A 22,489-nucleotide genomic window follows, 5' to 3' on the forward strand; every position below is an offset into this window, starting at 1 on the left:
TTGTGTTTAATTTGACTGAAAACAGCTTGAAGCTTTTGGGGACAGTTCTCCTACGAATACAAAGACGCACTTACAACCGACTAAATAGATTTTGGAACAGAAACTCGTTGTGGAGATGACAGGGTGAGTTGGAGGTGCCATGACGCAGCCGAGCAGACGCTGAGTCCAGACTGAGCTGAGACAAAGACCCGGTGGACAGACAGACGCTGGTGGACAGACAGACGCTGGTGGACAGACAGACGCTGGTGGACAGACAGACGCCGGTGTCACAGCTCTCCGGCCTGACTCTCTTTTATTTTTAGGTTTGGGAGGAAGTTGCCAGCAGGATGTTGTGATTGGAAGCCGCCATGTTTCCAACGGCTTGTAGTTATGTCATTTCTCTGGACTCAGATCTGCTGCCATCGGGCTCTGACGACTGAGAGGCGAACGTACATTGAGATCTATTTGTTCCAACTCGTTAATATTGATAATTATAGCTTATAACGTACTTCCATTCTTCCGCATTCCCTCGTTTTACCTCATTCTAGTTGTTATGTGTTGTAATGAGTGGTCATGCTTACATTTCTGTCATGTTTAGTGTTTTTACCGGAGGTTTGTTGCTCAAGGGCATCTCAGTTTGCCACTAAAGAAAGCGCAGTGCCTCAGATCATCTTGTTCGTCTGGGAATCAAACTGCCAACCTTTCAGTCCCAGGCTCCTCTGACCTTCTGTAACCTCTGAACATGGTCGTCAACATGAAGTTCCCTTAATACTGATTTTCTTTGAAAGAATAAAAATCCGGCTGTCATCCAAACCATCAGCGCTTTGTAAACGTGCAGTTTACTGACATCAGGTCACATGGTTTCCTCTCTGCAGTCGTCACAGAGAGATGCTGGGTGGACCATGTGACCTGGAGTCCTGTTAAAAGAGTCATAATATTTAATTAGGTCCCATCCATCAGTCTGTCAGGAGAGGAGCCTTGTTCTAAACAGAGCTGCCTCATTTCACAGGAGAACCTCTCGGTCGACCTCCCAGAGGAAAGTCACAGGACTGAAAACATGACGTTTAGTTTTTCATTGTTCACTTTATTAACCTGACACGTCTAAATTACGACATTGTGCACAGGGGTAAACTATTTTCTGATGTAGTGACAAATACGTGCAAACAGCAGGAATGATTCAGAAAGAGTTCAACTCCTCAGAGACGTGTGAGCGTCAGCAGAGAAATCCAAATCACAAATGTTTTGAGCCGAGCCGAAAACCAGGATGTGGGGATGGAATAATATTAGATTAGATTAGATTTCTTTATTTATCCACACAATGGGGAAATTCACTTGTTACAGCAAAATAAGAGAAACAGAATTTAAATAACAGTGCCGAAGCACAATAAAAAAGATCAAAATATATACACTTACTAAACTACACATAATGAGAGTACAGAAACAAAAACAAAAACAACCTGCAAAACAGACACTGTGCAAAAGCAGGTACTGGGGAGAAAGTGGAATGATGTAAGTGTTATTGTAATGAAAACAAAAATATTATAAGTAATATTGCAACAGTAGTGACCATGATACAGAAAAAATAATTAAAAAGTAAGTGACCATAATATAAATAATACTACAAGATAGCATAAAGGAAAAATATAAATATTGCAATGTAACCATTATAAGTGACCATGATATAAATATAGATGTAAAGTGTTAAATATTATTGTGCATAGTAGTGATCTGAGTAAAAAATAAACACTTTTATAACTAAAGTCGAGGGAAACTTTAAAACAACGAATTTCCCACAAATAAAACCCATAAAATAGATATTGCAGCTCTGAAGTTATTGTTGTGTCCTGGAGCAAAAGAGATTGAAAACAGGCCAGAAGTGAGAAAGGGGGGGGGGGGAAATTCAGCCTGAAACTGAAATACTCCTGTGACTTACATCTGAAAGAGTCTCCCTCTCCTCTGAGTACGTCTTCTCTCCTGACACACCTGATCTCCAACACTGTCTTACATCTTACTGCTTACATTGAATTGTCCTGTTTGGAAGCTTTAGTGTTTTCCCTCAGTTGTTAAATCTAAGTAGCGTCTTTTGCTAAATTTATATTTGACCCATGACCCCTGTCACATGCTTCTTCTTCTCACTTATACCATTTTATAAAAAAATGTCCTTCAGTGAAACAATTCTAAACACCCTTGAAAGAATCATTCTGCCTAAAACAGTGACTTTATGTATTTTAATTATAAGTTATTTGATTTATTCGACTCAAAATGATGGAAAATATTAATGATAGGACATGACATGGAATATTGGAGTATTTGGCCTTTGTACTGTATTAGTTTATAGATGCAACTCAACTCAACTCAACACTGACCTCCTGTGGCTAGAGACGAGAATACATCTGCAAGATTTTCAACAGTAAATAAGTTTTAAAAAAAATATACATATTTTGAAATAGTAAATTCATAAAAACAAATTTTCTTATTTGAAATTAGTTTTGTGAAATTTCCATTTTGCTACTTTGTGAAAAATATATTTTCCTTTTCTCATTTATTATGAGTATATAACTGACTTATAATATAATAGTCTGTCACTGCCCTTTGTTGGACATCACACTGTGTCATCATCAGGTTTCAGTTATGTTTACAGTTCTCCCTCTTCTCTTTTGGTTTAATATATAATCTTCACCCTATTTCCACCAGGTCCTCAGGTCATAAAGATTTGACCTCAGCGCCCTCGGTTCACTGCTCTCGTCCGGCCGCCCACACGTCGAGCAGCAATCAGCTCCGAGCAGGAAACCACCACAGACGACATGTTGACTCGCCACAGTCGTAAAGATCGTATCCGGCCGTCTCCTGGTACAATTTATACTCTCGTGTTCTCAGGTCTCACTGTAGAACCGGGTCAGTGTTACCAGATAAACACTGATGGTTTATTTATTCATGCAGAGGATGGTTATTTATGATCGTACGAACTTTGGTGCAGATCGGTTAACAAACTGGATGTGTTATATACCTATTTATATAACAACAGTGTTGAATTTACGTTGTGATATACAGGATAAGTTTAGTTATTATACAAGAGGCTAAATAAATAGACTCTTAAGCTGTTAAAACATATATAAACCAAGCTCTACATGATGGTTGAATGTTTTAAGTGTTAAATTAACTTTAGCTAAGTGTAACATTCTTTAGTTTCTTTCTTCACAAAACCACAATTTACTTAATCCTCAATCACCAACACTGAAAGATTAAAATTGGTTCTACAGAAGACGTTTTAAAGTGACTCAAGGAGAATTTATTAGTGTACGAGCAACAAATTCAGACACTTTTCAACAAAACACTTTATTTGTTTTTAAGCTGAGGTCAAAACTCGAGGAAAAATCTAAAAAATGTGACACAAAACATTTGAAAGTTCAAGTTTTTAAAAGTAAAATCTGTTTATTCACGAGTACATTTTCATTTTTTTCACTTTAAATCTCATCACCTGTGAAAATATCCTGATCAGGTGATGGTGAAGATATTTATATTTGAACAATTTGGTGGAAAAGATCGAACAAGTGAACCGGTGACGACATCTTTTATCTTCCTGCTGTCTGACGCCATCTAGTGGTCAGTCTCCTCCATGCTGGACCCTGCAGGATGTGACGATGAAGCAGAGAGAGAAGAGGTGAAGAAGATGGAGGCAGATATTATCCTTATCATTACAGTCGTAGTTTTATCACATTGTTGGTGTTTCTACTGATTCTGTTTTAAAACATGACAGCTGCAGAACGTGTGTGTACAGAGTCTACATGTAAAGTTTCTCATATCTCAACATGTATATTGATAACTGTGGGTTTCTTTATGTGGAAAGTGACACTATATAACAATTACTTATTTGAAACACTTCAAAGCAACACTGTGGAACTATGACTGAGTGTAACAGCGCCCCCTGGTGCCACACATGGGGATAATCTCTGTTGACCTTCGTGTCTGAGCTTGTCAGCCGGAGCTCTCACTGTATTACCCATGATCCTCTGCTTCCTGAACCAGAAGAGCTAGTATAGCAAGTCTAGCAAATGCACCAGTGGAATTCTTCATATTTTAACAGTTTCCTGCTGAATATTAGAGATAAACTCTGGTTTTTAAAAAACTTCAGAGTCTTTTTAACTGATCCACAGTTCAGATTCACTCTCCACCTGCAGCTGATTGTGACAGTTGAAGTTCAGGGAGAGAAGGAGGAAACTTCCTGGTCACACCCAAACATCAAACTGGTTTTAATGGAGCTGCTGTCTCAAGGTGAACGAGTTGCACAGTGTTGCTTTTAGAGGGAATCGAACCCGCGGGCCGGGGGGGCCACATGTAGCAGGGGTCTCTTCCACCACAGAGCCCGGCTGCAGCTGAGGATGGAATGGGTAAAGCCACTGCTGTGCTCTGCCTCTGGTCTGCACTCACACCCAGTATGAAGCACTGGGCTGAGCTGAGACAGGAGGCGCTCACACACACACACACACACACACACACACACACACACACACTAACGCACACACACACACACAGACACACACACACACACACACGGAAGAAGACGTGTACAGAACCACATGCTGACGTGGCCGGGTGAGAGATACACTTCAAACCATTCATTGTATAAAAACAGCTTCTATTAGTGAAGCCAAAGTGTCTTGATCGCCACCTGGTGGTGATAGGTCATATATGCCTCCTCCTCCATGTTAGTGGATGAGACATTTACCAAAGTAAAAACATCAAAGTACACGATAAAGAATTGTCTCTCAAGATCACACAACCTGGACATAACAGGGACACACTATGGACACAACAAAGACACACTATGGACATGACCTAGACACAACAAGGACACACTATGGACATGACCTAGACACAACATGGAGTCAACGTGAACACAACACGGACACACAAAACCTGATGAACCTGATATCGTGTCTATCCATGCGAAGTGAAGTTAAATAAAAAAACAGACATTTTTGTGGTGAAATGAAAACTCACCGCTGCTCAGTTTGTTCCGCTGCGTCGAGTGAGGACGTGGAGGAAAGAATTGGAACAGGGGAGGAGGAGGAGGAGGAAGAGGAGGAGGAGGAGCAGGAGGAGGAGCAGGAGGAGAAGGAGAGAGGAGGTGAGTGGTACGGGATCACACTGCGGGTTGCCAGGTTTGCTCTTATCCTGCACTACCACACATGAGCCTGTGCAGGGTGGAATACATTTTATTTTGAATTATATCATCACATGACTGTAGCAAGTAAAATTACTCATAATAATAATAAAATAATGAAAACAGTGTTTATAAAGTGCTTTTACAGCAAAGCAAGAAAAGTAAATATAAGAAATAACAATGAGGTTCAAGTTCAAGTTAAATTAATTGATATATAAAGCAGCTGTGATGTATGCAACTTAATAACACCGTAATATGACAATAAAAATACATGAACGAGTGAAATAAAAGGTGAAAAGAAACAATTAGAACACGACATCGCATGAAAGCAAGTTGTTAAATACAGATTTTTAAGAAGAATGATTTAAAAGAAGTTAAAGAAGTGCTCATAAATGATTAAAAGTCAAATTAATAAAGTAGATGTCACATTATAGTGTGTCTGTGTGCGTGTGAACCATGGGTGGAATACATTTTATTTTCCTTAATATCATCACTTCACAGTAGCAAGTTAAAGTACTCATAATAATAATATTAATAAATAATAAGAAAAGTGTTTACAGTTTTTATTGTTGCTTTGACAGCAAAGAAAGAAAAGTAAATATGAGAAATAACAATGAGGCCAGACAACCAGGTTCATGATCAAGTTAAATTAATAAATATAAAGCAGCTGTGTCACATGAATCATAATAACACAGTAATATCACAATAAAAATACATGAACAAGTGAAATAAAAGGTGAAAATAAACAATTAAAACACGATATCGCATAAAAGCAAGTTTATAAATACGTATTTTTAAGAAGAACGATTTAAAAGAAGTTAAATAAATACTAATAAATGATTAAAAGGAAAATTAATAAAATAAATGTGACATTATAGTGTGTCTGTGTGCGTGTGAACACAGAAGTAAACACACACTATCTACATACACTAATTTGCACTTGTGTGTTTCCCCTGCGGTGAAAGCGCGTGACGTCACCGGACCTGGCAACCCGTGCAGACTCAGACAACATGGCGGACGAGGTGGAGCAGGTTCGTGCAGCCGCGGCTCGTTTCACGTCTTTCACTCCGACCCCTTGTCTAAACGCGAGTGTGTAGCCGGGGTGCGAGGACGTGTCGTTGTGTGTTGTTGCCGTTGTGTGTCTGTTGTGTCGGGTTGTGTGTCGTTGAAACGCAAACAGCCCGCAGAGGCCTAGCACACACAGGCTAGCCTAGTTAGCATGGTTAGCATGTGATGCTAAGGTTTGAATGAAACAACGTGTTCAGCTGAAACTCAACGAGAGAGAAGTTAAAGGTGTAAAGAGACTCAAACACGTCAGTGGTGGTTAGCTGTCTGCTGCTGTGGTTAACTAGTGACGAGTTCACTAACTAGTCTGACTAGTTATTAAACACACACATGTTTAAATATGAGAAAAAACGCAATATAACAGTAGTTCTGTCAAAGTTAGTTATTATAAATTGAGCTTTAGGTTAAATATAAGCTTAAGGATGGAGAGATAAGTACAGATAGATCATTGGTCTATAGACAGATCAATACTCTGTGTATGTATAATATATATATATGTAAATGCATTTATATACACACACACAGATAGATTATTTGTCTATACACATATCAATACTGTGTGTGTGTATATATACATTTGCATGTAGGTATGTACACATAGAGTATCTGTGTGTTTTGATAGATAGATCATTTGTCTTTTGTCTGTATAGATAAACACATTCATTCATCCGGAGGGAAGGTGTTTTACATTTAATAAAAACATTACCCAAAAACTGATTTTAATTGTAATTAAGAAAGATATTTAATAGAAAACTGTGCCATTTGTGTATCAATAATATATTTTGTTTCCACATGGGCCAGGAAAATAAATAAAACTCTTAAAAGTGTATTTAAGGATTCACTATTTTAAGGAAAGAGAGGGAGTACATCAGTTTTGGTTTGTATATTTTTTATGGACCGTTAATCATGAAGTGAATACTTGTTTGCAGCTTGTATCAGAACCTGAATAATGTTTATTACGGAGTAGGAGCAGGAACTATACGTACAAGAGGAACAAGTTAATACATATGTACATGTTGTGTGTACTTTCTTTCTGTAGTCTCTTGAATCTTTATCTGTCATTGGTGTAAAACTAATTATCCTTTGATTTGTTGCAGCAACCGACGACCAACACGGTGGAGGAGCCGCTGGATCTGATCCGCCTGAGTCTGGATGAGCGGATCTACGTGAAGATGAGGAACGACCGGGAGCTGCGTGGCCGACTGCACGTGAGCAACACTCACACATCTACATCTGATCACAAGTGGGAACTTACCCAAGATGCATTGAGGACTAGGGTTGCAAAATTCCGGGAATTTTCAAAGTTGGAAACTTTCCATGGGAATTAACGGGAATATACGGGAATTAACGGGAATAAACGGGAATAAACTGGAAATGTTGTGGGTAATTTATACTAACTGTATTTACCTTGTCATATACAGACATAAATATAAACATTTTGTTGTGTCATAGGCTGATTTGAGTCCTGAGGAAACTTTGGGCACTTGACTATATGCTTCTGCATCGTTGTGTCATTCTTAACATAGGTCTTTGCACAGTATTTGCAAATGTACACAGCCTTTCCTTCTACATTGGATGGGGTGAAATGTCTCCACACATGAGAGAGTGCATGTGGCATTGTTCTGTAGAATAAGATGAGAAAAAAGTTTGTAAAAAAACACTAATGCAATGCCAGAGATATAAATAGTTAGCCAAACAATTGGAATAGTCTGTAAAAATATTTTACAATTGATGGATAAGTGAATGGAAATAGTCTAGATGAACAGATGAACAATCCTCAATCAGCATGATAATATATTTCACCAGTAATATCATGGAAACTTACCTGACTAGTCCTTCACACTACAGCAGGCCTCAATAGCCCTGATGTAGAGTGAAGGATGCTGGGAGTTATCTGTGCATGTGATGGAAGAATGCACAGTGGAGGGTTGAAACTCAACGTTCCATACATCTTTAAAATAGAGTTTTGAATGATGTTTTTATTGCTCAGCGTTTAATTTGCATAGTTTTTTTTTTTTTCAAAATTCCCCAAATTCCCGTGCTTAATATTCCCGTGGAAAGTTTCCGGAAATTTACCGGAAACTTTCCACCCCTTTGCAACCCTATTGAGGACACACTAGTGATCGGGAGTTGGTCTGAGACACTTGTGTCTATATTCTTTTGGCTGTGTGAGCACAAATGTGTCCTGAGCCTCAGATAAAGGATCATCTAGTCATCTGTTATCCTCTGATCTTTACTTTACACTTCTCATTGTTACATACATTGATTTATTTGTGGCCACAATATCAACACAAACAACCACATATTGATTTATTTTTCCCCCAAATGAGTAAAATCTTGAGGTTACATTCGTATTTGTCAGTGGTGTATAAAGTACTTGAAAGCCATACTTGGGTAAAAGTACAGATATCTTACCTGAAAGTGACTTCGGTAAAAGTGAAAGTCACCCGTCAGAAAATGACTTGAGTAAAAGTCTTAAAGTAGCTCATATTAAAAGTACTTAAGTATCAAAAGTATCCGGTGTTGAAATGTACTTATGTATCAAAAGTACAAGTACAAGTACCAAAATTAAAAATGCAAAGTGCTTTTTATAGTAGTCCTATACAGACACAAAACAACCCAAAATGTTTCTCCTCAAGATTTATCTCAACTGACTGAAAAATTATAACAACAACAGGAATATAATGTATGTAATGTATAATTTTACAAATTTTGAACCCTAGAAAAGAGAGAGAGAGAGAGAGTAAAGTACAGATATGTGAAAAATCTACTTAAGTACAGTAACAAAGTATTTCTACTTCGTTACTTCCCACCACTGGTATTTGTTTGCATATGGATCAGGAAAACAAGATCTGATCAGAAGGAGACACATCCAAGCCTCATTCTAATGCCAGGTGTGACATAGAACTGTCCAGATGTGATCAAACCTCTCAGGACAGATGTTGATAACACAACTGAACAGAGCCAGTGTTGTAGGTTGTGTGTCAGCAGGGCCTCCAGACATCTCCCCTAAAGAAGTGGTTTTGTTGCTTCTGGTGAATTCCTGGTGACTTCCTGCAGATCCTGTCTTGCAAACATTTGTGCGTGTTGTCCCGTCTCATATTCCTGGTTGTGTGTTTGTTTTCCAGGCCTACGATCAGCATCTGAACATGATCCTCGGTGATGTGGAGGAGACGGTGACGACGGTGGAGATCGACGAGGAGACGTACGAAGAACTTTACAAGGTACGACACAGACCAGCTCACCTGAGTGATGCTGACTTCCTGTTCACGAGCAGCATCTTAAATCCAGACTCTAGTTTTAGAACCTGAACAGTCTTTCTAAAGGGTTTTGGTCTTTTATAATAAAGCAGTAGATAGAAATGTAAATGTAAGCATTAATAAATGTTTTTGTTTCCTTTTCAGTCGACCAAGAGGAACATCCCCATGCTGTTTGTGAGAGGAGACGGCGTGGTGCTCGTAGCTCCGCCTCTCAGGGTGGGCTAACCTCCAGCGTTTCCTGGTGTGACAGCTGAGGAGTTTCTCACCCTGGGAGGGGGGGGGGGGGGGGGGCTGAACCCGGGCGAAGGTTCAAACATCGTCTGCGGTTCCGACCGTCGACTTCACAAACCTCTAATTCTACGTTCAACGCTCGAGGGTCAGAAGCTTTGCAGGTTTTGAAACTTCCCTGTGTGAAGCTGCAAAGATAAAAACACACAAACAGAGAAAGAGGATTTTTGATTTGGACTTAAATGAGCTTCTTTCTTTTTTCTTTTATGTGGGTGTTTTGTTATCAAATCAAATTCGGGGACGTGGTGATTTCAGGCCACCTTTTCTCAGGACATTTCATTTGGTTTCTGAATCGCCTCAGATTTGTTTTTTTAAACCAGAACAATTGAATATTATTTTGAATAATTTCCAGAGGAATTAGTCGCCTCCTTAATTCCTGTGGCTTTAAGTAAAAGATAGAAAAGTCTCATCCTGCCCTCAAATAGCTGAACGGCTCCATTAAAGACGGAGTTAACTTGTAGCCTGATTTAAGTTCAAGTAAAAAATAAAAATAGTGCAAACGAGTTTGATCATTTTGAAATTAATCCTCCGGTGAAACTTCTGTGTCTCAAAACTAAAGTCCTGCAGTTTCTCTAAAGCCCTGAACTGTGAATGAGGAGAAGTTGTTTGAGTTTCTTTTGGATGATTTTACGTTGAATCTTTTTATACATATTTTTGTAGCGTTGTGTTGGATGTGGCATCGTGGCTCGGATGTGTCAACTTTTGTTTTCGTTTTGGTTTTTGGTAAACTTGAATAAAAAAGATGATTACAAAAAGAAAGTCTCTGTTTGAAAATGTACACAAATTTCACCTGTAGCCAGATTGTTCTTTAAAATGTATTGAAGTTCATGTAAATCTTTTTCAAATTTTATACATTAAATTAAAGCAGTCAGACTACATTTGATTACAAAATAGAATTAAAACACCTTAAATTTTAAAAGTAAAGCACTTAGTACAGAAACGTCTAAATATAAATTGGTTCAACTGTAGTTTCTCGAATTTCGGGTTGTTGCTGCATTATCCCGAATTATGACCCTAAAACCTTTCTAGTTTTAATTTATAGTATAAATATATACATATATATTTTTAAGTGACATTAAATTAACTGACAATCCAACTAAAATAGACTTCAGACTTTGCTTTCTATGTAATAATCTCAATTGTAACTAGGACATTTTTTCATCTAGAATTAATAATAAGTTTCCAGCTACAATTATACAATTTACTTACCTTAAAAATCTACATTTAAGTGAAATACTTAAACAAATGTTGAGAAGATATTAACTAAACACTTGTGCTGTTATGTTTGTACCGCTAGGTGGCAGTGTAGCTCTGATAAAGCAGCTGTGGTTAAACAGAAGCAACATCAGGACTGAGGCTGAATACAATACTACACACTACATGCACACACTGTCAAATTTGTTTTTATTATATTCTATTATCTACCACACCTGCTCACTATAGCTGCATAGAAACATTTCCCAGTGGTTTTAAAAGGCTTTAACAGCTCAAACTCTTCAGGAACATTCCGGCTCTTTACCGCTACAGAACAGGAAGTGATTCATGCCCAGCCTCACGACTTCCTGTTCTTTTATTTGACTCACTTACAAACCTGGAGGAGTTTCCTTACTGGGAACATGAGGCCGCACCTACTGTCCCAGCGCGTCACCATCATTCCCAGTGACACTGTACAGAACTCCCTCCGAGGGACTGGGACCGAAACATCAACAGGACGGCACCTTAATGCAGTTTAATGAGGAGCTCAGCATCTTGTTGCCTCTAAATATTCATATAAATGAGGCCGGATGTTATTCAATGAGTCTCGGACATTCAGAGAAGTGAGCTTACGTAACATTTGAGCTGGAAGACGACTGCCGGTGATATCCAGTCATCACACCGAGGCTCCTCCTCTCCACCATTATTATGATTTCTGTGCAACACATCACAACTGAAGGGTGATTTCTCTCATGCATCATTCCAGTCAGTGTCGTGTCACCAGTGTCTAAAGGCTCTTATATACTTCTACGTAATCCGTTTCTCGGAGAGGGCTCTACGGGGGGCGAAGAGTCTTTTTGATATTGACTTCTCCGACCACTGTACGTCGGAAAAAATTCACCGCCAAACCCATAGGTGGCGCAACGGAAGACGAGCTCAGAGAAGCCTACCCCAATTATCGGAAGAAGAAGTCCACGTGTCTCTGTTGACATGTTAGCTTGCGTCCCACACACTGAACCATGGCAACTAACAGATCTAAATAAAGTGACACCCAGCGGGTCAAGATGCTGATGTAATCGTTTCTTAGCGCAGCGGTTCCCCGGTCTTGTTTCCGAACTGTGTTGCTGATTCCACAGCTTGAATCTGCTTGAGGCTACATGTAGCTAGAAGCTACACGGAGCTAGCTCCCCCCAGCTTCCACACACAGTCAGCAGGGACTCCCGACACTAACTACTATCCAGTGTTTGCTTCTAACCTGGCGGTATTATAGAAACAGTGTCATGATAGAAGTGGAATTAAAGTCGTGACGGCGGGTTCTTGCACTGTTACCACCGCAGTTAGCATGGTTGCTAGCCCGCTAGCCTAGCCTGCTAGCGCCGTTTTGAAAGCTCGTTCTAACCGTATGTGACCGTGCACACATGCCCTCAGTGCTCTAACGAGCCACCGTCAGCCGGACAACTCCGCTGGCTTAACACACACGTCACATTAATCGTAGAATCATAGTTGTGTTCGTGTTTATTGTGAATCAGGAAGTTACAGGTCCGGAAATGACGTCGAACAGAAATGACGTCGTACGGAAATGACGTCATACGGAAATGATGTCGTTCGTGGCCCAATCACAGCCAAGAGCTGTCCGCGGGCTCTCCGACACAACACGGAGAGTAAGAAAAATCAGAGGTGTACGAAAAGCTGTCCGAAGCACTCGGAGAGGGCGTTTCACGACGGATAGGGCGGTCTTATCTATCCGTTTTACAAAATACGCTCAAGCATAAATTGGCCTTAAGGCTCCTTGATTCCTTACCCATGACCGCCCTGTCTTTCTATGTTAAGTAACTATGACTGAAAATATTGTTTCAAGACTTGGATAAGATCACATATCTCCCCCGAGGCTGATTTCCACAGGTTTGTTTTTGGCCCATGTCCCGTCCTTACACCAAGTTCCCTGGAAATCCATCTATCCATCCAAATCCGTCAAAAAATACCTTACTGCACACGACACCATTATAAAAGACATGTTGACGCACCACTGTACAGAAAGCACCAGGTCACACCATGAAGATATACATTCGATCAAACCTTCTCGGACACTAGAAATGATATTTGCGTGTGATGTCATCTCAGTATCACGTCAGTGGTCGGAGCCGATGGGTCTGGGAAACGGACTCGTGTCTTTGGCTGCACAACGAGGAAGCAAACCAGTCAGACTGAACCTTTCCCCTGGAGCGTCAGTGGAACTGATGACAGGTTGAAGGCGTCAGGAAAGAGATTCTCTGGTCGGTTGAACTCTTTGGGCAAAACTCCGAACGCTGTCAGATGACTCATATGAAAACAGAGAGCTGCTTCGTGTTTGGTTGCTAACCCGACCTCGTGCATAGTTCATGACCCGGAGGGCGAGAGACGAAGTTGGAACTGGATTTTACTGTGTTAAGCATTAAAGTTGTTATTTAGTGTTAAATTGCTGTAGTTGGGTGAGGTTTTATTTATCAAAAGTATCGTAAAAAACCCAAATGATACCCGACAATACTGAGTAGAGACCTGAAGAGAGCAGTTGGTTTATCAGAGCTTCTCTCTTGTGCTGTTTCATATCACCTGTTTGCAATGTTCACCACATTCCAGCAGTCGTACGGGTGTTGGCCGACGGGACTGAGCTCGAACGTCACGTCCTCCGATTATCAGCAGCGGTTACCAAAGAAATGCTTAATGACTTCGTGCTTCGCATGCCTTTACACTTGTGTCAGAAATATTTCCTATTCACTCGAGCTCTGATGCGATGAGGCCACATCGCTCAGGATTCACACGCGGGCTAAAAATGTCTCTGATGTAGCTGAAGGTATTTAAATCTGCCCCTGGTGCTTTTCCCTCAGCCGCCAACACCAGTATCAACGCCAGCAGCCAAGATTAGCCCCAGACCAACACCCGAACCACCACAAACACCAAGACCAAGACCAAAACCACCACAAACACCAAGACCAAGACCATAACCAACACAAACATCAAGACCAAGACCATAACCAACACAAACATCAAGACTAAAACCAGGACAAACACCAAGACCAGCATCAAGACCAGCTTGAAAACCAGTATCTACGTCAGCAAAACCAACACAAACACCCAGACCAACACCCGAACCACCACAAACACCAAGACCAAGACCATAACCAACACAAACATCAAGACTAAAACCAGGACAAACACCAAGACCAGCATCAAGACCAGCTTCAAAACCAGTATCTACGTCAGCAAAACCAACACAAACACCCAGACCAACACCCGAACCACCACAAACACCAAGACCAAGACCATAACCAACACAAACATCAAGACTAAAACCGGGACAAACACCAAGACCAGCATCGAGACCAGCTTCAAAACCAGGATCTACGTCAGCAAAACCAACACAAACATCCGCACCAAGACAAAGCCCCACTGGCCATTGTTGTCTCTCCTTGTGGGCCTCCCTTCATGTGCAGTGAAGTGTGCTCTCATGGGATAGATTGTGAGTTTTGTCTCCCACACAGTTGACTTACAATTTGGGGCCTACGCACGTGATGCTGTGTTGTCATCCGGATTCCACGGAGTTCTAAAGAAGGAACTCGGAAGGTTCCACCGAGGGTCGAACTCGGATCACTGGATTCAAAGTCCAGAGTGCTCACCATTACACCATGGAACCTGTGTGCAGGAACCTCATGAAATCAGTCACACCCTTCTTATCTAATGCTCAGAAGTTAGATTAGATTCTCTGTTCTCAGTAGTTTTTCTCTGCTGTCTAAGAGCTGCAGCCATCATTGTGTTGACAACACAAGAGTGTACAACACAACCTGTGAGCAGTGTCACTTCTGACTGGATCGCACCGTCCTTTGTGTTGGTGGACGATCTGGTCGTTGACGAGAAGAACTGGAAACAGTCCCACGTGGTGAAGCTTTGTGCACAGGAATAACTGCACACACAAGCACAGACCCACACAAGCACAGACACGCACAAAGACACAGAGTCACTAAGCCACAGAGACAGGCATGTGAACCATATACCCAAAATAAACCAAATCAGTTGGAGTAACGTGTCCTTGAATGAGTATAATAAACACACACACACACACACACACACACACACACACACACACACACACACGCACACACACACACACACACACACACGCTGCTCCTGTCAAGGAGGCGTCAGGAATATCACTGACCTCCTACCGTCTACTGTCTATTTCTGTGTTTAACACTGAGCGCTAAGACAAACTTAGTGTTTGTGTGTTTAACTTGTGACTCGACTGTGATCAGCGTCTGTGGCGTCGGCTGCTGCTGCTGCTGCTCAGCTCGGGCTGAAGTTCTGAACCGTGCGTTGGAAACTCATGACTCGTTCTCTGTATCGTGAGACTACATCAACATTTACACAATCAAAACAAACAATCAATAATATTTCCTCATCCGATGCGTGTGCAGTGCGTGCGTGTGTGTTGGATATGTTACAACTTGGCAGAACATCATCTCAACACCAAATCTCTACTCTCTGTTCTGCGTCTGGAGAAATTTGGAGTCAGACTCAATATGAGCCTGATTTACTAAAGTGTCACACATTTAAACTTCATCCCCACTTTGTCTGGTCACTTTCCCTCGAAGCCCTCCAGCCATTTCCACAAGTGTGATTTTAGATTATTAATGCTTCTAGTCTGTGTTTTTAGTACATTCAACCTCCTTTGTATTGGATTCTTATATTCTGACTGTGTCTCAAAGTCTAAAATCTAAATCTAGTTTGAAGCACTTACATCTCTTGCATTAGTAAATAAACACACTGGGTGTGTCTGTGTGTGTCTGCTGTGGAGCTGCTACGTCAGGTTTCTTGTGTATAACTGTTGTTATAGTAACAACAAAACAACAAGTTAAAACAAATCCTAGAGTGCCTTCACTTTGGAACAGCTATAACCAATTACACCATGGAACTGCTTTATTTGAAATTCACAAAATAAACAACAGTTCACCACCTTCCTGTATTCGTCCTCTCAAGTCGAACTGTAGCTTTAAACTGAATGTGAGTTCAGATTCAGAAGGTTGTCCTCCCTCAGATGTTGGACAGTGTGATCCAACAGCACCAGTGTTTGTATGGGTTAGGGTTAGGGTTAGCACGGGAAGCAACTTCCACATTGACAATCAAATTTGTCTGGGATGCAAAGTGAATCATTTAAATTGTCCTGCAGAAACAAATCAGTGTCCTGTGTCATTTGTCTGCAGCGACCGACCAATCGGTGACATGAGGAAGTGCAGGTCGGCCAGAAATCACCAAGAGGCCACAACACTGCACTGTGTGTGTGTGTGAGTGTGTGTTGATGTGAATTAGATATGACACTTTGTCCTGAAGTTTAGATTAAACTAATTGTGATGTGATGTTTGTTCGAGAAACACGTTGTTATATAATCTAGAGTCTCTCGCCACAAATACTCAAGTTAACCACCGAGCAAAACTATGTCCGAACCTAACCACAAGCAGACTTCCTCTTATAACAACTACAAGAAAACACGGTGTTCCAGTGGTCCCGTTTCCTTGCCAACAGGAGACGGAAGGAATGAGGAACATTTTATTCAGCGTTCTGATCACATGAAGAGTAAAGTCTTTATATAAATCAAGTTTCTAAGTTATGTAATCTGATGTTTTCGGACCATATTGAACAAGTTCTTCACCGGGTCACGCCCAACCTCTTCACCAGGTTTAGTTTTTGAAGTAATCCTCAAACCAACAAGGTGCAGATGAACATGCTTCGTGGAGGTAAATCTGAATCCACAGTTATTAAAGGGACTCTCACCTTTGTTGCATTTGAGAATTACAGCACATTCAAATCATCCCGCCTTCCTCCAATGCCCCACCCCCTCGTTCCCATCCGCGGTGTTTTATTTAAGAAACCTTATTTACACAAGCAGACTTACAACCATCCCGGTGTTTTTATTTTTTTGAAGAAACTTTATTTACAAGCAGACTTACAACCTACTGCCTCCGCGCACGCACGTGAGTTTTTGTTTACCAAAGCAATGGATTCGGATTCAGAAGCACCGGTAAGTTATATACATTTACATTCACATATATATGATATACGTATATATATATATATATATATATACGCCTTGATGACGCGGGCCCGAATGCGCCACAAGAAGCAGACGGAAAACCTGCATGTCCATGCAGCAAACAGACAGGTCTGTCGGCCAATAAGGTCCTTCGGTCCGAAGAATTTTATTGGTTGAAGTTTTCACTAAATATTATGAGAGTGAAATAATTGTTTGTTTTTACTCCTGGTGGGTCTGTCTTGCATTTTAGAGTGTCATTACCTTATTAATACCAATTTAACCTTATCCACAAAAAGTGTAAAAATGCAACAAAGGTAAGAGTCCCTTTAAACTACTGCACATGATTGTGAAAAAGCCTCTGTGAGATGTTCAGTCTGTAAACACGTGTTTTCAGGGCTTCACTTGGTGCAGCTCTGCCCGTTTGCATAGTAAGAAAACTTTTGCCGTAAACTGTTTACGTGTAACAAACATGTTCATTTAGATCACATGATTCCATATGTGCTGCTCACAGCTGGAGACGATAAATATACAGGTACATCACATTGTAATGTCCGCTTCGTCTTGTTTGAGTGAACGTGGCTGAACGTGATATTTCACATGTGCTTCTGGAACGTGACTTCATGCGGTCGCGTGAATCCGTTGATTTTGATTTAATCAGTGAAATGTCCTCTGATTCAGCTGAGCAGCAGCAGTGACTCATGGGAAACCAAATGTGTGTGTGTGTGTGTGTGTGTGTGTGTGTAATTGTGCACAGTGCAATTAACAACACATGTTGTGGGAACAGTGGGTTCTCTCTATAATTTTTAAGGTCTCGATCTTCTATGCAAAGTGCCCTGATTAGGAGTCAGCTAAATGACATGTAATGAAAATGCACAGTAAAGAGATTCTGTTTTCACCAGTCAGAAGCAAAAGGAACATTTTCATACAATTTAAAAATGATTTTAGACATTTGTGTTTGACAATAGCAGAAGAGCTTGATTTATAGGTTTGGACCTTCAATGAAGACTTGTCCCTGGATTCACCCTGAAATCTGATTGGTTGATTCAAAGGTTTTATCAAGAGCAGAGTAAAAGTTTAACAAGATGTTTTCAGACATGAACACAGCACACAACGTCCATCACTGCACTAGGACCAATCAATGAGGGCATTTCACATTGTTTATATATAAAATATATGTTACAGAATAAACACACAACACAATAACACAACAATTACACAGCATCTGAGATGTTTAATTGAAAATGATGAACAACTGGAATTTTGTAAAAACCTATTTACACAGTTTCTCCTGTTTTTCAACCGACACGTTTAACTATGATCCATTTTACATTTAAAGGTACACACGTTTTGAGATATACCATAATTTGCTTCTTCCCGACAGACAAAAAACCACCAGAACCAGGTTTAATGGATGAGAAACATCATCTTTCAGAACAAGACACACGGAAATAAACCTGCTCAGCTGGAATTTTTCATTTATGGCATCATGCATAACATCTGTTAAACATAAAATGATCTATCTGTTTATCGATTCATCCCTCTTTCATGAAGGGACAGCGGAGCGTCAAGCTCATCAACATATACAGCTGCTGGTGTGATGTTCTGTCATTTTAGTTTGTTATTTCAGTCTTTTTGGGTTTTCTGTTCCATGTCTTATTTTGTCGTCTGGTTTTCCTTGTGTTGTTCCAGCTTCTCGGTTGTGTCACTTCCTGTCTTGGTGATTGTCTTGCCCATTCCTCATGTGTTGCACCTGTGGCTAATTGCCCCTTCCTTCCCTGTGTCTCTTAATAAGCCTTTGTGTTCCCCTTGTCCCTGGTCGGGTCCTTGTTTCCCTCCAGGGTTACATGTTAGTGTTTTAGGTTTTGTTTTGGTCTTGTTAAAAGACTTGTTATATTAAATACCCTTTTCTTTATAACCCCTGCATCCTGGGTCCATCTCTCCCTCAACAAACCGTGACAGCTGGCTTGTTATGTCCACGACAACAACACTGTACCGTGTCTGGAGGAGTTAGTGTCACGCTTTGTCTGACTCCTAAAGCGTTTTTGTAACCGCCTGTTACAGGACAATGCATCAGGACAATGGGAGACGATGTCATGTATGCTGTAATTATCAGGGACCAGTGGACAGGAGTTATTTTCCACATAGAAAAATAGAAAACATGTTTTTTGGGGACTGGTGACTTACGGTTGGTCGTTTGCTGACCCCCCCCCCACGAGGACGGACATTCCGTAAGGCCAGAGCTCGTTGTGTGTGTGAAAATCTAAAGTGTTACGGAGGACTGACCAAGTCCCGGTGTCCTGTCACGTCCGGTCCGGGTCAGAGTGGATAGAGTCTGATTCTTAGCTGCAAGTTCATTGCATTATTTTTTCATATTCAAATTTGTCTGTGGGAAAAAGAGGAATTTAATCATCAAGGAGACATAAGATGTTTTTTTGTGTTTCTTTGTTTAAGGGGAGAACTGTGGCTCGGGTGGTAGAGAGGGTCGTCCACTAACCAGAAGGTTGGGGGTTTGATCCCCGGCAGCTTTATGAATCATGTCTAATAGAAAACTTGCTGTTTATGGAAGTGCTGCATGAAGGGGTGAATGTGATTTCTACTTTAAAAAGTAAATGAAACCGAAAAAGAGGTTTATAAATGTCCATTTACCACAAAGGTGTTTATGTAAAAGTTCTGCAGATTCTGTGGTTAAAAAAATGATCACGCTGAATATGTGCAGAATTGCATATTGTTCCTCAGGGAATAAACCACTCATCTCTTTTGGGATGTTTGATTGTCTGATTAGCAGAAACCTAGCGTGTCCTCCGAGGCCTCAGGACGTCCAGCTGTTGTGTCCACGAGGCTTCACAACAACTGGCCTCCCTGTGTCAAGTGCATTAAAGCTCGGACCCCCGTTCACCACGTGCTGGAGGGGGGGGGGCGGCGGGGGGGCAGACAGAAAGCCAGAAAGAGAGACAGAGATTCAGGGAGGGAAGTGAGGACAGAGCGGATCCAAACTTAAACATTTATTATTCTACATTCTAACTCGACCTTCCCCTTTTCTAAGCATCTTGTTCCCCTTTGCCTCCACGACCTCAGAATCGTTCCCCGTGCCTTTTTATTGCCGACATAACTTATACCAGCGTGAATTTATTGGCTTCGGGTTAATGTGCGCGTATTTTTCACTTGCACGTGCAGGCTTAGGTGGTGTCAAGGATGATGATGGATTATAACAAGAGAGGGCAGGGAGGGAGGTAAAGAAAGGAGGAGGACAAAGGGATGAAGGATAAGTGATTAAAGGAGGAAGGGATATGTTGTGTGAGAGAGAGAGAGAGCGAGAGAGAGAGAGAGAGAGAGAGAGAGAGAGAGATGATGAATATGGTCGAAAGTGAGCATAAATCCAATAAAAGGGGGGGATAAAAAAAGGCGGGAAAGAAGGAGGTAAAAGGAGGATAGGAAGAGAAAACATAAAAATCAAGGTGAATGCACGGTGAGATGAGGTGACAAAGATGGGTGAGGAGGAGGGAGGAGAGAAATTGGATGAGATGAACATGTTGTTATCAGGACAGAGAAAAGAGGGGGAAGGGAAAGGAAGTGCAAATTAAATTTACGGATGCCAGGAAAGCCGAGTGGTCGGTATTAACAAGGAAATCTGACAAAAAGGGTCAAAGCAGATGGATCGAGCAGCGTGACCCGAGTGGGATCGTGAAACCAAGCATCTACTTCCTAAAATGTAAAATCACCTGACCAGACCGAGGAAGTATCAAATTTGCAACTACCTGATTTGGTTGAGGTGAACGTCGGAGCTCTGGTGTCACGACAAGTCTCATCGGTGTCGAACCCGTGGAAACAAATAAGCGGCTCCGCAAACAAATCGTTATTGAATTAGCAGCAGAGACAAACATACAATAACACATATCTTCATTAGAAGATTGATGAAAATGACCCAAACTGTCATGAATCCCGAAAAGTCTAACTGATAAGAAGCCAAAACCGTCTTTAGAGGCAGAATTTGTGAAGGATTTATGAATTATGTATCATACAATGCAACTTTGACCTTTGATTGAGGAAAGTTTCTCCAGAAGGTTCCACTGGTCTTCTGCCTGAACTCCTTGGATAAGAGTTCACTCCCCAATGCTCTAGCAGTTTGTCTGGCAGGTGACCAGCTGCCATTTTGGCTCCTGAAGTCACAGTTACAGATCAGTTTAGAGAAAGTACTTGATTATATTTCTCCAAAGCTCTCATCAAAGCCATGATGCTCACAACGGTGATGCTCCCTGCGTCCTGTAGTTCGGGACGAAATTCCAACATGTTACAGACTAACTTTAAAACCCCTCGAGAAGGTGGTTGCCATGGGTTTGCTCACAATTGTGCAAGAAAAACTTGTGCTAAGACTTTGCAGACACGAGGTCACCAGAGGTAAACACATCCAGCTGTGTGCGTCTGAAGCTTCTCGCCATCATCAACCATTTTAGTGTTTTAGCAGCGACTTGCTGAAGCCGAGTCCAGACTTTGAAGACAGAGGACGGTGTGTGTCTGTGACACGTCTGTGTTATGTTGACTGTCCTCTGTGTCCATTCACTGGCTGCCAATAAAGTTCGCTGTTAGCGTTATGAAGCATGTGTGACTGAGTCATGTCGTCGTTTCTAAACAAGATGTCAGCTCTGGCTGCTCGTCAACCTGTGGCCTCTGCTGCTAATTTGAATCTCTGAGAAGTTGGTCACTGTTCTGTCAGAAGAATGTGTGTCATCCTCGGAAAATACCTGGAGTTCAGTTCACATGCAGATGTGGACACGCTGGTGCAGAGCTGCCAACTCTCACGCTTTCGCCGTGTGACACACGCTTTTGCATGTTTTCACACGCACTCACGCAACACACCCAATTTCTCACGGCAAAAAAAAAACAACAGAATTTGCCGAGACGCATTTGTTCCTTTTCAAACTGCCCGACGGTAGACGCCGCTCAGGAGCACATCTGTAACCCTATTCGCTGCATAGACATCCAATTTACCCCAAAGAGTATAGGAGTCCCGAAGTTAGCGTCAGAAGAAGAGTTACGCCGAAGCGACCCGAAACGACGCTGAAGCGCTAATCCTTAGCGCCCCGGCGCTTGGATGTTCACACCGGACGCTGAAGCGCCACGCTAATAATATCACATACTTTTGCTGAGATCAGCCTGCAGTAAAAACGCCATTAAATCATTTTTTTCAAGCATATACTTACTTGTTGCTCCAACATTAACTGCAACAGCGTCCCAACGTTTGGGTTTTTGGCTCATATGTGCTGAGGATCATACAGCTCACTGTACTTCTCCACACTAATGTCATCCATCTTCAAGAACTTCTCCGCTGTTTGCTCCGTTCAATGTCGAGTGTGGAGGGTAAATTACGTATTCTCCACTCAAGCCTATGTGGGAATACAAAGTATGGGATGCATATTTGATCATTTGTATCATATAAAATATGTCATCAATATCGTTGAACATGACATGTGGTTCAATGAA

The 22,489-nt window shown here is 41.3% G+C and overlaps 1 protein-coding gene and 1 non-coding gene across 2 annotated transcripts; one reads left to right on the forward strand and one right to left on the reverse strand.

The window, feature by feature from the left end:
• The first annotated feature begins 6,132 nt into the window (after nucleotides 1-6,132).
• Nucleotides 6,133-10,072, forward strand: lsm3 (LSM3 homolog, U6 small nuclear RNA and mRNA degradation associated). Its single transcript, XM_061069712.1, has 4 exons — nucleotides 6,133-6,174; nucleotides 7,306-7,416; nucleotides 9,337-9,432; nucleotides 9,613-10,072. The coding sequence occupies exons 1-4, from the start codon at nucleotides 6,154-6,156 to the stop codon at nucleotides 9,691-9,693; spliced, it is 309 nt and encodes a 102-aa protein (XP_060925695.1). The 5' UTR covers nucleotides 6,133-6,153; the 3' UTR covers nucleotides 9,694-10,072.
• A 4,476-nt stretch (nucleotides 10,073-14,548) lies between these two features.
• On the reverse strand, nucleotides 14,549-14,620 carry trnaq-uug (transfer RNA glutamine (anticodon UUG)). The gene has a single exon. It is a non-coding gene; the product is annotated as a tRNA-Gln (tRNA).
• Between the last annotated feature and the right edge of the window lie 7,869 nt (nucleotides 14,621-22,489).

Source organism: Limanda limanda, chromosome 4 (assembly GCF_963576545.1).
Source record: "Limanda limanda chromosome 4, fLimLim1.1, whole genome shotgun sequence".
NCBI classification, from domain to species: domain Eukaryota; kingdom Metazoa; phylum Chordata; class Actinopteri; order Pleuronectiformes; family Pleuronectidae; genus Limanda; species Limanda limanda.